The sequence below is a fragment of the Cavia porcellus genome, unplaced genomic scaffold (assembly GCF_034190915.1).
Source record: "Cavia porcellus strain 051 isolate PalLab524CR breed Dunkin Hartley unplaced genomic scaffold, mCavPor4.1 scaffold_22, whole genome shotgun sequence".
NCBI classification, from domain to species: domain Eukaryota; kingdom Metazoa; phylum Chordata; class Mammalia; order Rodentia; family Caviidae; genus Cavia; species Cavia porcellus.
Genome location: NW_026947505.1, coordinates 18,019,970 through 18,034,375, shown reverse-complemented (window position 1 = coordinate 18,034,375; position 14,406 = coordinate 18,019,970). Strand labels below are relative to the sequence as shown.

The window sequence follows — 14,406 nt, the reverse complement described above, 5'->3', positions numbered from 1 at the left end:
CCATGAAGCAAAACACTAAATCGGAAAATTTAAATAAAATTTGATACCTCAAAAAGAGTTCCTTTAGAATTCTCCTACTGTAGTAAACTGCTACAAAGTAATTTCTATTTGTTTCTATCAACAATAGTAATACTAAAATCTTAGAAATTTCCTTTTTCACAATATAAATTGGATTTTGCCTTTTGGCCAGTAAAGCATAAAGTAGACTGCCTGGTGTTTTAGAGAAAAATTTCCCATGCCCCCCAATCTAAAGGATCTCCAGATGATGACAGTTTGGTTTCATTTAAAACAAAACACACACACACACACACACACACACGCACACACGCACACACGCACACACACATGCACACAGCCCACTGAGAGATCTGACTTGCACTGACCTCCTTGGCCTGGTCACTGTCTCCATGCAGGTGTGCTCCTGGCTACACCGGCAGTCCAAGCAGCCCTGGAGGCTCCTGCCAAGAATGTGAGTGTGACCCCTACGGCTCGCTACCCGTGCCCTGTGACAGGGTCACGGGCCTCTGCATGTGCCGCCCAGGAGCCACGGGCCACAAGTGTGACAGCTGCCAGCCCGGCCATGCACGCGAAGGCGCAGAGTGTGTCTGTACGTACCCTCACTAACAGCTTCGGTTTGGGGCCACGGTCCTGTTTCATTCCCATTCCCACTGGCTCACGGGTCTCCTGCCTTTGATCGCTAGCCCTGCTCTTCATCCTCCTAACACTGTCTTCCTGCCTTCTGCTGCTCACCTGCTGCTTTGTCTCCATCCCGCCGAGCCACAAGCAGCTGAGAAAACCCTCAGCATGTTTTAGTCCGTCCAGCAAAGACTCACCACAGTGCTCCTGAAGGAGAACTTTACCATTTATTTTATTTATTTATTGTTTTGTCCATATTGGGCTTTGCTGTTTTGCCTTTATGACAGATTAAAGATCCAACTACATTAAATTTTTTAGAATCCTCTTGAATTTGCAATCAGCTGGGCAGGCATGTTAAGCCTTGAGTTATAACGTTCGTTTCCGTTCCCAGCTTTTACAGAAACCCATGAGGGTGTTGTTTTGTAATTTGCTCTTGAACTGCAAAACCTGGAACAGCAACAGTGAACTAAATTTTTAAGTAATTTTTACTCACATACACAATGAAGGGAGTCTCTGCACTCTTTCCTTTCTTTCTTTGTCTCTCTCTCCATCTGTCTTTTTACCCAGTCTAGATTCAGTGATGCTATTATGAAAGTATCATGATATTAAATAAAATTCTTAAATCTTACATAAACTCTAATCTAAAATAGTTTATCAATTTAAGGGGATGAATGTTGTGATAATCTTTCCTGTAAGGAAGCTTTTATTTATTTTATTTTATTTTAAAATATCTATGCATGTCAGTATTCGCTTTGTATGTGTGTCTCAATATTAATAGCACTGTAATTAGAAGAAAGCTTGCCTGTGCTCTGGTTTTCTGCCAGTTACTTCAGAAGCTAAACATGGACTTAAAACTGTGCTAACAAGTTCAGACTGGTTATGTTTTGGAAGATAAGTTTTTACATTTTTTTCTTTGTATTTTAATTCTCTTTAATGAAAATGTAGTATACTTAAAGTAAAAATAAATGTAAAGTACAGGGAAGAGATTAAATATAAACATTACTCTTATCATGTTCAGTTATTGATGTATACGTACTTGTTAATGGCACTTTACTGATAATGGAAGTAGACTACCAAGCACATTTCACAATATTTCTTCATGTTAAATTACAAATCTAGAAATAAATAACTAGATAATATAGAGGTACTCTTAATATAAACATTAGTCTAAATAATTCTTGAATTAGAAATCATGGATTTTGTTAAGTATCCAGAAGTAAACATTAAAAGCAGTGTCTTAGTTACTTTTCTCTTGTTGCTGAGACAAAATATCTGACACCCCAAATTAAGGAAGGAAAGTTTATTCGCTCGCGGTTTGTGGAGGTTTTAGTCCGTAAGCAGCTGGCTCCACGGTGGGTGGCAGGGTGAGAGGCAATGGTTCATGGCAGCAGAAAACAGCAAAGCAACAAGAGGGAAATGAGGAGAGCAAGGCTGTCTCCCTCCCTTCTGTCAGAGGCAGGCCATCCCCACCAGAGGGTGGGTGTAGCACTCACACTGTTGCCCTGCCCTCCTCTTACCAGGCTGAGGATGTTTACAAAGTGAGGACCCTGATCCCCTGCTGAATCACTGAGTTAAACCTCTAAACTTCTCAAGTTGATTGCATGTATCAGCCATTACAAAGGGTATGTTTAAGTTTACACACAAAATTAAACAGGAGCACACTACAATCTTGGAATGTTAAATCATGGGAGTATCTTCTGGCCTATTTCTAAAAAGTAGAATTGGCATTCTTCTCCTCAATAGTGGCTTCAAACTCTTTGTTTCTATTGATGATCAATACTTTATTTATATATTTTAAATAAGTTTATCATACTGAGAAAATTTAACTCACTTTCTCCCTGTCACAGAGATTTCCAAACTCCAAGCAACCCATGTGATATTTTAAAAAGTGCTGACCCCCCAATTACAAAGCTACCAGAGCCCTGAATTGTTCACTTGTGCTATTGATGTCCAGGGAGAAATACGCTTGCGCTTGCTGTATGTGGCATTCTCTTCCCTTACTGTGTCTTAGAAATTCGAATATTCTTCTGGAAGACTGTTTTTGTAAACAGTTTGTAATTTTATTGTGTAGATGTTCCTTATGCTAATCATCTTGGCTTCAGTGATTTCCACTTCTAGGAGTTTTGTTGTTTTATTTTTCCTTCATTATTTCAACTCTAAGAATTATCACATGGAATATTCTAGACTTTTCTCTCCTTCTAATCTTTTTTAATTTCTACAGGCCTGCAAAAATATGCTGCCATTCTATTATGTTGCTCTTTGCCAGAATTCGGTTTCTACACCTGGTTTTGAAATGTTGGATAAAGACAAAACACAAGGAATGACAAAATTCTGGCTTATTCTCAATTCTCTTTGTAAGATAGTTCTATATCCTGGAGCAAAATTACATCAAGGAATGAAAGAATAGGTTTACATGGTGGATCTCGAGGGCTTGTTTCGTCACCTATGATCACAGTGCCCGGGAGTGTGAGCTGGGGACCCAGGACCGAGGAGAGCAGAGAATAGATTTATAGTAAGAGAGAGAGCTGGGACTGCTTGCTAATATGGTTCTGACTGTACAGAGTGAGATGTTTGCCTGGTAGTAGATACAAGTTAACACTCAGATAGCTGAGTTACATGTATGGTAGTTAAATTTGCTCTTTTTAGTTAATTCTCTAAGAAACACAATTCAAATCAGCCTATCTTGTGGGTTGTATTTTGTTCAGACCCAATAAATGGCTTAGGATTATTCATTGCACCATCTCAGGTGAGCTTCTTATTTGTGGGAAGAAACTGTATATTCACTATACAGTTAGAATAATTCTCCCACTTAATAAAAGATGGAAAATTCTGATGAGGAGACTGGACTACACAGAACAAATACAGAAATCATGAAAGAGCTTCCTTTGGCCAACTAACTCCCGAAAAGAGGGTAACACCCAGTTGCAAGTGAGCAGACTAGGACTTTAATGGACCCCCCAATGGAAATTCCTACAGGACACAGACTTTGTAGGTATGACATTTCCGTTGCTGTGATGGTGAATTTGTAGAAATAACCTGCTGTAAAAATAAATCTGCAGTAAAAAATATTTAGACCCAGAGGCACTCAGTGTCAGTCAACAAAGTGTAGCCCTATCAAGGTTACCAGTTCCATCAAACAGAGCCAGCACCTGGGCATAACTAATCACTCTCAGCCTACACTTTCCAGGCCTTCCCTGAGGCAGTCCTTGTCACACACAGGTTCATAGCAAGTTATTTAAAGGCTCACCTTGAAGGAATGCTCACCATTTGCCAGTTACTGTGTTGATTACTTAGTATGCAGCTCTTTCACTTCTTGGTACAACCCTGTACATTGTTATCACCATTGTGTGATAAGAAAACTGAATTCAGGGACTGTCCATCACCTTTCTGATCCACCCAGCGGTCCATATGCTGGAGGCTTGGCCCCAAAGGTGGTGGAAGTGAGGCTTTGAGAGATGTGCTGAAATCCCTTGGCACCAAGCAAACAGGCACACAGAGGAGATGATGCAACCCTGCCCCACTTTCACTCCCATGATGGGTGTACAGTTTTGCTTCCTCACCCGCTTCCTGCCTTTCCCCTGGCACATGTCTAAGGGGCCAGAAGACAAGAGTTTGCCTGCCCTTGGACTGGAACCCACAAAACTATGAGCTAAAATAAACCTTCTCTCTAAACCAATTGTCTCAGACATTGCCTCTAGTGACAGAAAGCTAATACTAATCACATTGTGAAGGTTCACAGTGACTTTCCCACAGAGCCATGATTTGAACTTTAAAATCTTGGCAAATTTGTCTTGCAAATCTTATTTCCTTAATCTGTTTCCTGGCCTCCAATGCAAAATGCAGAAAGTCAACATGGTGCCCTCTGTATATCCAACATTAATGAAGTCAATCTTTTATTCATTTATTTCTTCTGGGCTTTGAATCCATTTTACCTTAGTGAAGAATAAAGATCAAATGGGTTAAAGGTCAAATGAAACAATGCATATATTTGAAACATTGCACATATATAAACACAAATACTGAATCAAATTCAGTGTTTAGGTTCAATGTTAACCTAAGGTGAAAATTTGATTTGGACCTTGTTTAATTCAGTTTGTGACCAGAATCACAGAAAGAATTAAGTTTGTGAACTGAGGGACCACAATATTTCCTGCTAATTATGAAACTCTTCTAAAATTTAAAAGTTTATGGTATTTATGATGGGTGCTGACCTCAGAGAAAGGCAAGAAAGATTTCCCCCTTCGCAGAAACAAGAACACACTGCCCTAGAGCTTAGATTAACTTCACAGCCTTTTTTTAAAAAATAAAAATTGTTTGAGACAAGTATATACTGCATTCTTCCTTTACATATGTTGGTGAGTTCTGATAGATATCTCACTAGATTTCTCAAAGCAGAATTTCTACTTAGTAAGTAAAGTTACATAAATCCCTTTCCCTCTTTCAACAATCACCTGCACTTGTGGAACTTGAGAATGAACAAGAAAGTCATTGTTCATTCAAGAGTAAAGTTTTGTGTTATGAAACACAATCCTTGAATCTGTTTATGTTCTGTTTGTTTGTGACTCATAGTTAATGGAAAACAACTCAACTGATATTTAAGATAGGTTGAGTGACATTATAAAATACATAACTCTCCTAGAGAATGAGATTTAAAATTAGAGACTGATGACAAGATGCTACTCCACAAAAAGTGCCTGAAATAACATTTCATAAAGGTGAAGTTGATGTTCACTATGTTTAGTCACTTCATATGAAGTATTTGAGTTGTGTGGTTTACAGTCACGCTTTATTTGTAATATAGTATATAAGATGATGTTGGCTTGCCAGTGTTACAAAAGCAATCATGAAATGTCCTTGATTCTTATCTGAAGTGATACTATCAAGTTTATTGTTCTCAATAGCCAGCTGCCTCCAAGGACCTTATCACAAGAATACGAGGGTCCTTAGCATCACTGGAACATTGTTGATCCATTATAATCAATGATGATTAATAACAGCAGTTATTGTTTCCCATGCATGGGGCAGGAACAAGATAACAGACTGTTGCTACACTGCAAAAAACGGGATTTTCTGTTTGAAAGATGATGCAAACACGAGGTGATTGGTCCATCTATGATTGCATGTGGTCCCCTCGTCTCGGTGCCCTAAATGTCACCCTGTCTGTACTTCCACTACTTGCCCAAGTAAATTTCTATTCAATGGGCAGTGTGTCAACCATAGGTGCCCAGAACTCTGAGCCATGTAATTCTGTTCAGATGTAGGTGTTCATTGGTCTATTAAAGCAACATCCATTTACCTGGTTTGCAACTTCTCCTCGCCTGATCCTTAGTTTCTCATCCCCATAATGGTCCAGGCTACCATTGTGGAGAAGCAGCAACTGTCCCTGCCTCTGGGTCATTTTCTAGTTATTAAGGATCCACTTCAATGCTTTGCATCCTACATAGGAAGAGCTGTTTGATTAGCAAAATAAGTAGGTGCACAGTTGAATTATCATTCGGAGAAGGCTGATCATGAGGGCCTGTAAGTCAAGCTTTATTCTTAGGGTAAACTAAACTCTACTTTGATTTTCACTGTGTCGGCACCCACAGTGTTTGTATACCTCAGAGACCAATAGAATCACATGACTGTAAAGCTAAGAGTCATAAGATAGTGTCAGCCAGGGGCTGGGTATTTAGCTCAGCGGCATAAGCACCTGCCTTGTAACCAGGCAGTCATGAGTTCGATCCCTGGTACCGGTAAAAAGGAAAAACAACAACGACAAAAAAAAAAAAAAAAAAAAAAAAAAAAAAAAAAAAAAGTTCAGCTTTGTTTTGCCATATTTGACTGTATTCTTCCCCCCCTCAAAGAAAGTAATAAGCACTAAGGAGTAATAAAATCCAAGATGTGTAAATTTTGTTGTAAAAAAGAGAGGGGAAAAAAAAAAAAAGAAAAAGAGCTCTAACGGATATAACAGCAAGTGTGTTTGGGGGTGTTAAATAGCTGACTTTATCAATGTTTTTGGAACATTGAACACAGCTGTTTGCAGTCTCCCTGTTTGAATGTCCACCTTGTGTTCTTTGATACTGTGATTTGAGGAACTATTTTCAAGAAGATAGTGTGTAATCTACTAGCAGGTGATTTCTTACTGTTATGTTTTTTTGTTTTGTTTTGTTTTGTTTTGTTTTGTTTTGTTTTGTTTTGTAGTTCTGTATTGCGTGTACCCTTACGCCGCTTTGGTTTGTTTTGTGTTTTTCTCTTTTTCCTCTTAAATAAAAAAAAAAAAAGATAGTGTCAGCCTCTATGTTTTATTCTGTGGCATCCTCAAAAGAGACAGATCCTAATACAAGGAACCTTGCTGCTAGGAAGGAGCTATGGGTTTGAATCCTGGCCTGTCATGTACAAGACACGACACTAGGTTAGACTGGTTTTGTAAACTTTTCATCAGCTGCAGCATGAAAGCAAAATTCTACACACATATATGTGAAGCAGCTGAGATACCAACTGCTAAGTATACTTATCATCACTGCTATTTTGTGGTCATTTTTCAAAGCCATTGTGTTTTTTGCTATTTACCAGTTTCTGATGACATGTTTTCTCTGTCTTAAGCTAAATTCCAGTTTTGTGTAATTTTCTCTAATTCTAGATTATTTTAACTGACTGAAAACTACTTTTATGAGCATCTTATATATCCTTTTAAGTTTTCTTCATGCATTATTTATAGATTCATAAACATTTTAATTGTGACTTAAACTTCTCATCTATAAAATGAGGAAATTAATGATATTAGCCTCATAGAGTTGCTGTGACTGTTGGATAATGTAACAAGGGCAAAACACAATACTTTGTCTGCCACGTCCTGCATATTTGTGTGAGTAAAAGCTTTTATTTCATTATTTTTATACTACTTTCAAATTTCAAAATTCCATTTGGCTTTGAAAAGCAACACCATCTTTGAACTTTATTGAACTTATCTTTCATATTTTTATGTATGGAATCCATTTAGTCCAAGTATTTAATCTATATGTTATATACATTACATATATTATGCAAATATATATTCCACAACTAGTACATATTTCCCAGCCACAGGTAAAGCCTACAGAATACCTTTCCCTCTAGGCTAAGAAATAATAGGTATAAAAGCCTTGTTAATGAGTCTTATATTTTTATGCATTGCCTTTATTTATAAATAATATAGAATAACTAAATTTATTTTAATGAACCCTAAATATCTGCTGATCTAAAAGCATCTTCATGAATAGGTCAAGGGAAAGAGGCAATAGAAAGTTCAGAATCAGAGAAATATTATTAGTATTTATCTAAAAGGGTTAATTTAAAATAGACATTTTATCTTTTGCTAAAAATTGATGTTTACTGCTTTTCTCTCTAGTTGATTAGAGTAGGTAATTTATATATCTTTACCAAAAATTGGAAAAGAGGTTTGACCTTTTCAAAGTGTTCAGTGTATTCATTTAAGCCTCAGCTTTTTTGGCTTGAATGCAGTGTGTGAATTTGTGTGACAGAGAGCCAGTAATTATTATGCATGGGCGACGCTAGGAGAAATGCAATATTTTGTACTAATTGCTAACAGAAAGATCTGTAATATTGGCTGCAGGATTTGCCCCTTACATGGACTCCGCTGTAACGATCTGAATTTAGTACTGCATTTGTTAATATTAGACACAAATTTATCCTGACACTTTTATAGGCAAAGCCTCGGAAACATTTAGTCATGTAAAATATAATCATTGTCTTGAAATATTTGCTTTTGCTCTCAAGCACTGTAGGCAAGATCTCACTTTATAACCTTATCTGTACTGCTGAATTAGGAAAATGGTTTGGAGAAGTTATTTGGGGTCCTGATTATGAGAAAGGTGTTAATTTCCAGTGTATCCTTATCAAAGAGCAGTTGTTTACATAATGTAAATATTCCACATCTCGTACACTCTTCAAATCTTCCTATCATTGTGAATTAAATTTGTTTTTCATTTGCATGCCATTTCCAATGTCTGTTGCCAGATACTTCAGACTTGAGGGCAAATAAAAGTAGCTTGTTGTATAAGTCAGATATTTTGTGTCAGAATAAAATAGCGCTCTATTATGTAAAGGGCACAATTCCCCATATGTTTATCTTATAACTGCATGAGCCAGAGTTGTATAGAAGCTTTGAAAAATATCCCACGGCTGACCAATTCAGACAGATGTTAGTACATTACTTGGAGCATATTATAAAAACTTACCTTTCACTTATGGAAATTTGCTTCAGCTTTGTTTCTCAAAAAGCAAATACAGAGACTTTCAGACATGAAATAATAATAGACCTTTGGACACAGAAACATAAAATGAAATGTACGAGCCCTTGAAAAAGCAATTAAATACATTTTCATTTCAACAACTGAGAATGAGGAACCAAAACAGATGGGCAGGGGGTAGAATAGATGAGAGAAAAATCAGTATTCATCATGGCTGTTGGCATTCTGGCTCAGCGATTTACTCTGCATGTACCACAGTAAATCAGATCTAGTTCTGCCATCCCATCACTAGGTTATTGTTGCATGAAGTAGAAACTGAGAAAGCTGTGGATATTTCTGGAGCCATCCAGTAAGGAGGCCCTAGCCATATTGTTATCAATAGGCTGACTCAAAATCTTCTTTTAAATCAGTTATTCATCTTACATCAATTAGAGAAGGGCTATGAAAGGGTCCCTGAAGAATACACCACCCTGGGAAGCATGATGAGATATGTCATATGGTCGATTGTCTTTCAAGATTTTGAAACTGAAAACTAAAAGAACAATTTACTCACACTCTGAGAACATTTTCTAAATATACAGATTCATTAAAATCAAGTAGAACTTGCTTAGGCTCAGTGATGAAGGAACACATATTTTCCGAAAGTCTTAATAACAGTAGGAATTGGTTCTTGTATTTGTTTTTAATTTATGAATTGCAAGTTGAAAGTCACAGACTTAAAACCACACTCAAAATCATTCCTGCAGACTTTGGGAAGTGCATTGGTTATCTTCTGTCATTCCAGAATTAAAAATAGAACCATATACAGGATAGCTTCATAACCCTGGAGGCTGAAAAACTGGGTGGGGTCAGTCACACAAGTCTTTGGTGGCCATGAGTTCCCCGATGGCCGCATTCACATGGTAGAGACTCAGCTGGTGGCCAGTTGGGCCAGTCCTTCTTTCTGCCATACTGCCTCTCTCTCAGAGATAATCTGGGGTTGTACTCAAGAAGCAAAGTTCAAAGGTATGAAAACAAAAACTGTGAAACCCTTGAGGCTGATGCATAGATGTCAAAAATGTCCCTCCATCACTTTGTGTTGATCAGAGAATGTGACAAAGCCAACCCATATTTGAGAATCAGGAAGGTAAAGTCATCTCTTACAGGGAGCAGTAACAAAGATATTGCCACTCTTTTTAATCCATCCCAGCAGTGAGCATTGCTTTAATCTGGTCAACAGCCTCAAGGTGTTGTGTCATCCCTGGTAGTGTTTTTCACTATTTTCTTCTCCCCATCCCTCCTCCCCAGTGTTTCTTTCTGAAAAATGATACCCTGTAGCAGGCATCACCACAGGCATCCTTATTCAGTTCAGTCCCTGGCTTGCCAGTTGTAAGACTGCTCTTCTTTCTTTCTCTAATTCATTGTTTTCAACTTCTTATTCCCCGCCTCGCACATCTGTGTTCCCCACTTCCTATCAAACATGTTGCTCTTCTGTCTCCTGTTTGACCAGTACCTTGTCCAACCTTCCTGCCATATCATGAACTTGAGTTCATGTTATCCTGAGCTATTGATCTTTGCCACTCTTAGTCCAAAATATTTTCTTACTCTTCTTTCACAAAAATTTTAATATATAAATATTTATTGGGTGTTGCTTGCATTTGAGACAGTTTCCTAGGAACTGGGACCAAGGTGTTTTAGATCTTTTTTGAACAAAGAGAAAACAATCTATAAAGATGTAGGCGATAAAATAAGGGAGCCAGTACAAGCAGGAGCATCAATATAGTATGACAAAGGAGAGGCAGGACTGATAGATGAAAGGCTCGGGCCATGGTGTCATCAGGGCCTTCTCTGAGGGAGTCACATGGAACTCTTGTCCTGAACACCTGGGCAGATGAAGAGGAAGAGCCCGTGAGCAGAGGAGACAGCAAGCAAAATGACCTCCTCCAAATGCTTCCTCTTTTTAGCCCTGAGCATCTGCATCTCTTCTTAACTGGTCCAGTGGTCCTAAACCCGGGCTGCAAGACAGAGTCAACTATGTGAACTCTTTTTAAATGCATGCTGATGCTGGACCTAACCTCAGACCCTTCAACGAGCATCTCAGAAGTAGGTAGGCGAAAGGACCTGGGGCCTATATTTCAGGAATCCTCACGTAATTCAGTGTGCAGCCAAAGTTGGGGATCGCTGAGCTCCACCCGATCTCTCCACACTTTCATGCAAACTGTCTTAGTTGTGATTTACAAGGTCTTGGATACAGCCCAGGACAGCACACGTCTAGTGACCTCCCAGGCTGTACCAACTGCCACCCTAGCAGGTGCTCAGAGCACGTGGCACAGAGTGGGTGTATCCTCTCATCAGGAAGACTGTGCAAAGCATATTGTCAGGCCAAGAATCAGAAGCTAGAGAGCTCAGTCACCTCATGAGGCAGAAACCTGAGCTGCGGCCCAGGCCTGTGTAATTTCTGAAAAGGCCAGGTATTCTGAGGCCCAGGGAGGTAAGAAACCAAACTGTGGATCTGAATGTTAGACACGGTTCATTTGGCACTTAATTGTATCCTGTGTGTGTTTTCTGTAGTCATTTCATGTAGATAGGGCTGCTGGAGCTTGCATTGCACAAAGGTGCTCAGTGGAGCCTCAGCGCTGTTTTACGTAGTTTCTATGAAGTACAGATTTTCTTCAGCTCTGGTGGGAAGAGTCAGAGTCACAGCTCTAGTTCCAGACCCGTGGTCCCACCTGCAGAGCCTCTGGTTCACGCAGCTTGTAAAGCATCAGCAGCCTGCAAAGCCCTGCAGGTAATTCTCCATGGCTGCAGGTGTCACCTGTGACGAGCTGATTTATTAAAAGCCCTGCTGGGGCAGTTTAATCCCTAGGAAAGGACATTGTAACTCACCTCTAACTGCTGTCCTATCAGAAAAAAAAATCTCCCTCTGTACTACTTGGCTTTGTTTACAAGCTTCTGTTAATGGTTTTCTCCCCATTAAACCACACAGGGGAGTGCTATTCAGGGAACTAATTGAATTCTTGCCAGTTTGGGTATGATGCAGCTCTGATCCAGATCTCAGGATTCGCCAGGTTATGTATTTTCTTCTCTTCCTAATGCCTGGGTAGTTTTGATGCCTCTATCTGCAGAATACAAGATAGAAATGATAACCATGTGCATGGATGTATGCATGTGATAAATATGGCAGTACGTGCTCTTTTGGCGTGAAGGTATAGCTCGTTACTCCACGACACACAACCAAAAGTTGCCAAGTGAAATACGTCTATTTTCCCATCATTCCAAGGAATCAATGTTAATCTTATAAACTGCACTATTCATGAGATTCATTTGACAATAAAAAGACTATGCTTTTCTCTCTCCTGGTTCCATTATCAGTTCCTCTCCACCACTGTCAATAGGAATAGTTCATCTTTCTGATTATTGAAAAGATCATATGTACCATATTTGTTTTAAATAGCATCTCAGCTATGTACGATCAAAATAAAACTTTTCTGAGCCTTAGCAATTATTTATCTATGATACTTGGATAAAGTTAATGTTTATCTATGATACCGTGGATACAAGGTAAGGGTTTGTAATTACACTGAATTATAACTACACTTTCAGATAAAAGCTAAAGAAAAAGAGTTGCCTAACAAGAAATGTTTTTACCTTGCTATTTGTGCTTCTCCTCTGTTTTGCTACTTTTATACTGGAGATTTTTCTCCCCAAAACCAGTTGAATCCTCCTCTTTGGTCCTTCTATTGGATCGTCCTCTATACTTCAGGTTCTGGGTGACAGGCGCGTATCTCTTCTTTGGTTGTTTTCATCTTTTCCCACCTGTCATCCATTCAGTGGCATTAATTATCTGAGATGAGCAGTGCCATCTTTCAGGGCATTATGCTTAGACCATAAACTATTTCATAACTGAAGTCTGTGAACATCTGGCTGCGCCGGTTGGCAGAAGTAAATATTCTTCGTCGTTTTGCTTTCGCAGTTTGTGGAGATGAATGCACAGGCCTTCTTCTCGGTGACCTGGCACGCCTGCAGCAGATGGCCATGGGCATCAACCTCACTGGCCCCCTGCCCGCTCCGTATAAAGTCCTGTATGGCCTGGAAAACACCACGCAGGAGCTGAAGGTGGGTCCATGCAGCAGCAGCACAAGCAGAGGCCTGAGCAATAGCAGCTTCCCGAGCTGTGCTGACCGTAATTGGCAACTGCTGTCTCCAGGGCCCCAAACGGAGGGAAACACTGTTGGAGACGCCCAGAGACTTTCTAAAGCAGTGTTTTTCAAACTCGAGTACTGGGATATACAGACTGCTGTTAAAGGAAAAGAGTCTCATGTATCCCCCACCACCGTGAGGCAGTTTTATTACATGACTTCAAAATGTACAAACATAAAATCAGGTGTGTACGCCTTATACTTACAGCTCCATAAAATCAAAACAAATTAATCCTTGCAAAAGCCTACAAAACTGTTAAATTCAAATTAAAAACATTAATCTAAAGTAATATGATTTCGCCAAAAGTAAATTGCTCCTTGCAACAGGAATATGATATTGATTCCTTCCACACAGTTTCTGCCCTCCTGCACAGATGTCACGGGGTGTGTCAGTTCTCTCTTCTATATCACACCAGACAACCCCTTGCAAGGGGTCCTCAAATGACCCTTGGCATCTCTTGACAAGGTGTGTGGCTCTGCGCTCTTGCCACATAACCAAGCCATACGCCTCTGAGGGCCCTGAGATCAGACGGCGACATCTGTCTTTCAGGTGTCTCCCCTGGGACCCACAAAAGCTTACGCTGACCTGTAAGGTTAGTGTCAAAGTAAAGGTCCAAGATTAGAATTTGTTCTAGAAAACTTGAAAGCATTTCTACACACAACCTTTTGAGAAGCACTCTTCTAAAGAATGAGTAAAGCTTTCAGTGGTCAATGGGGTAGGAAGAAATGTTAAGGAATTTGGAGTTGTTTTAAATGGATGAAAGGAGCGTAATTACACACTGTTGTTCAATTACCGAGTATCTGTGGGAAATTATACAGTGCTTTAGGGTTGCAGTTGGCTTTCTGGAGGTTCCCTATAATATTGTCACTACCCTCAGGAAGCTTAGGTTCTATGTGGTTAAAAAAATGATTAAACCACGGGTCATTTGAGAAATGCAAATTAAACACTGAGATTCCATTTCACTCCAGAAAGAATGGCTATTATCAAGAAAACAAATGTTGGAGGGGTTGTAGGGAAAAAGGAATTTTCTAACACTTTTGGGGGGAATGTAGACTGGTAAAGCCACTGTGGAAATCAGTGTGGATATTCCTTAATAAACTAGAATTAGAGGTCCCAATTGACCCCGTTATCCACATTCTAGGTATATTCTCAGCAGAACTAAAAATCATATCACAGAGATATATGTGCATCCATATTTATGGCAGTACAATTTGTAATAGCTAAATCTTCGAAACAGCCCAAATGCCCATCAACTACAGAAAAGATAAAAAAAGATGTGCTATTTTATATGGAATACAACTCAGCTATAAAGAAAGTTAAACTTGAGACTTTTATAGGTAAATGGATGCAAGAAGAGACA

At 39.2% G+C, this 14,406-nt stretch overlaps 1 protein-coding gene across 6 annotated transcripts in view; it reads left to right on the top strand.

Moving 5' to 3' along the window:
* The window catches only part of Lama2 (laminin subunit alpha 2), a 553,946-nt gene that overhangs the window by 412,627 nt on the left and 126,913 nt on the right, over positions 1 to 14,406 (top strand). For 5 of the 6 annotated variants that reach the window (XM_063232872.1, XM_063232874.1, XM_063232871.1 and 2 more), the window contains 2 exons: positions 414 to 607; positions 12,820 to 12,962. In XM_063232872.1, the coding sequence (XP_063088942.1) occupies positions 414 to 607; positions 12,820 to 12,962 (337 nt within the window). The remainder of the gene's footprint in view (positions 1 to 413; positions 608 to 12,819; positions 12,963 to 14,406) is intronic. The other variant, XM_063232873.1, reaches the window with a different exon arrangement.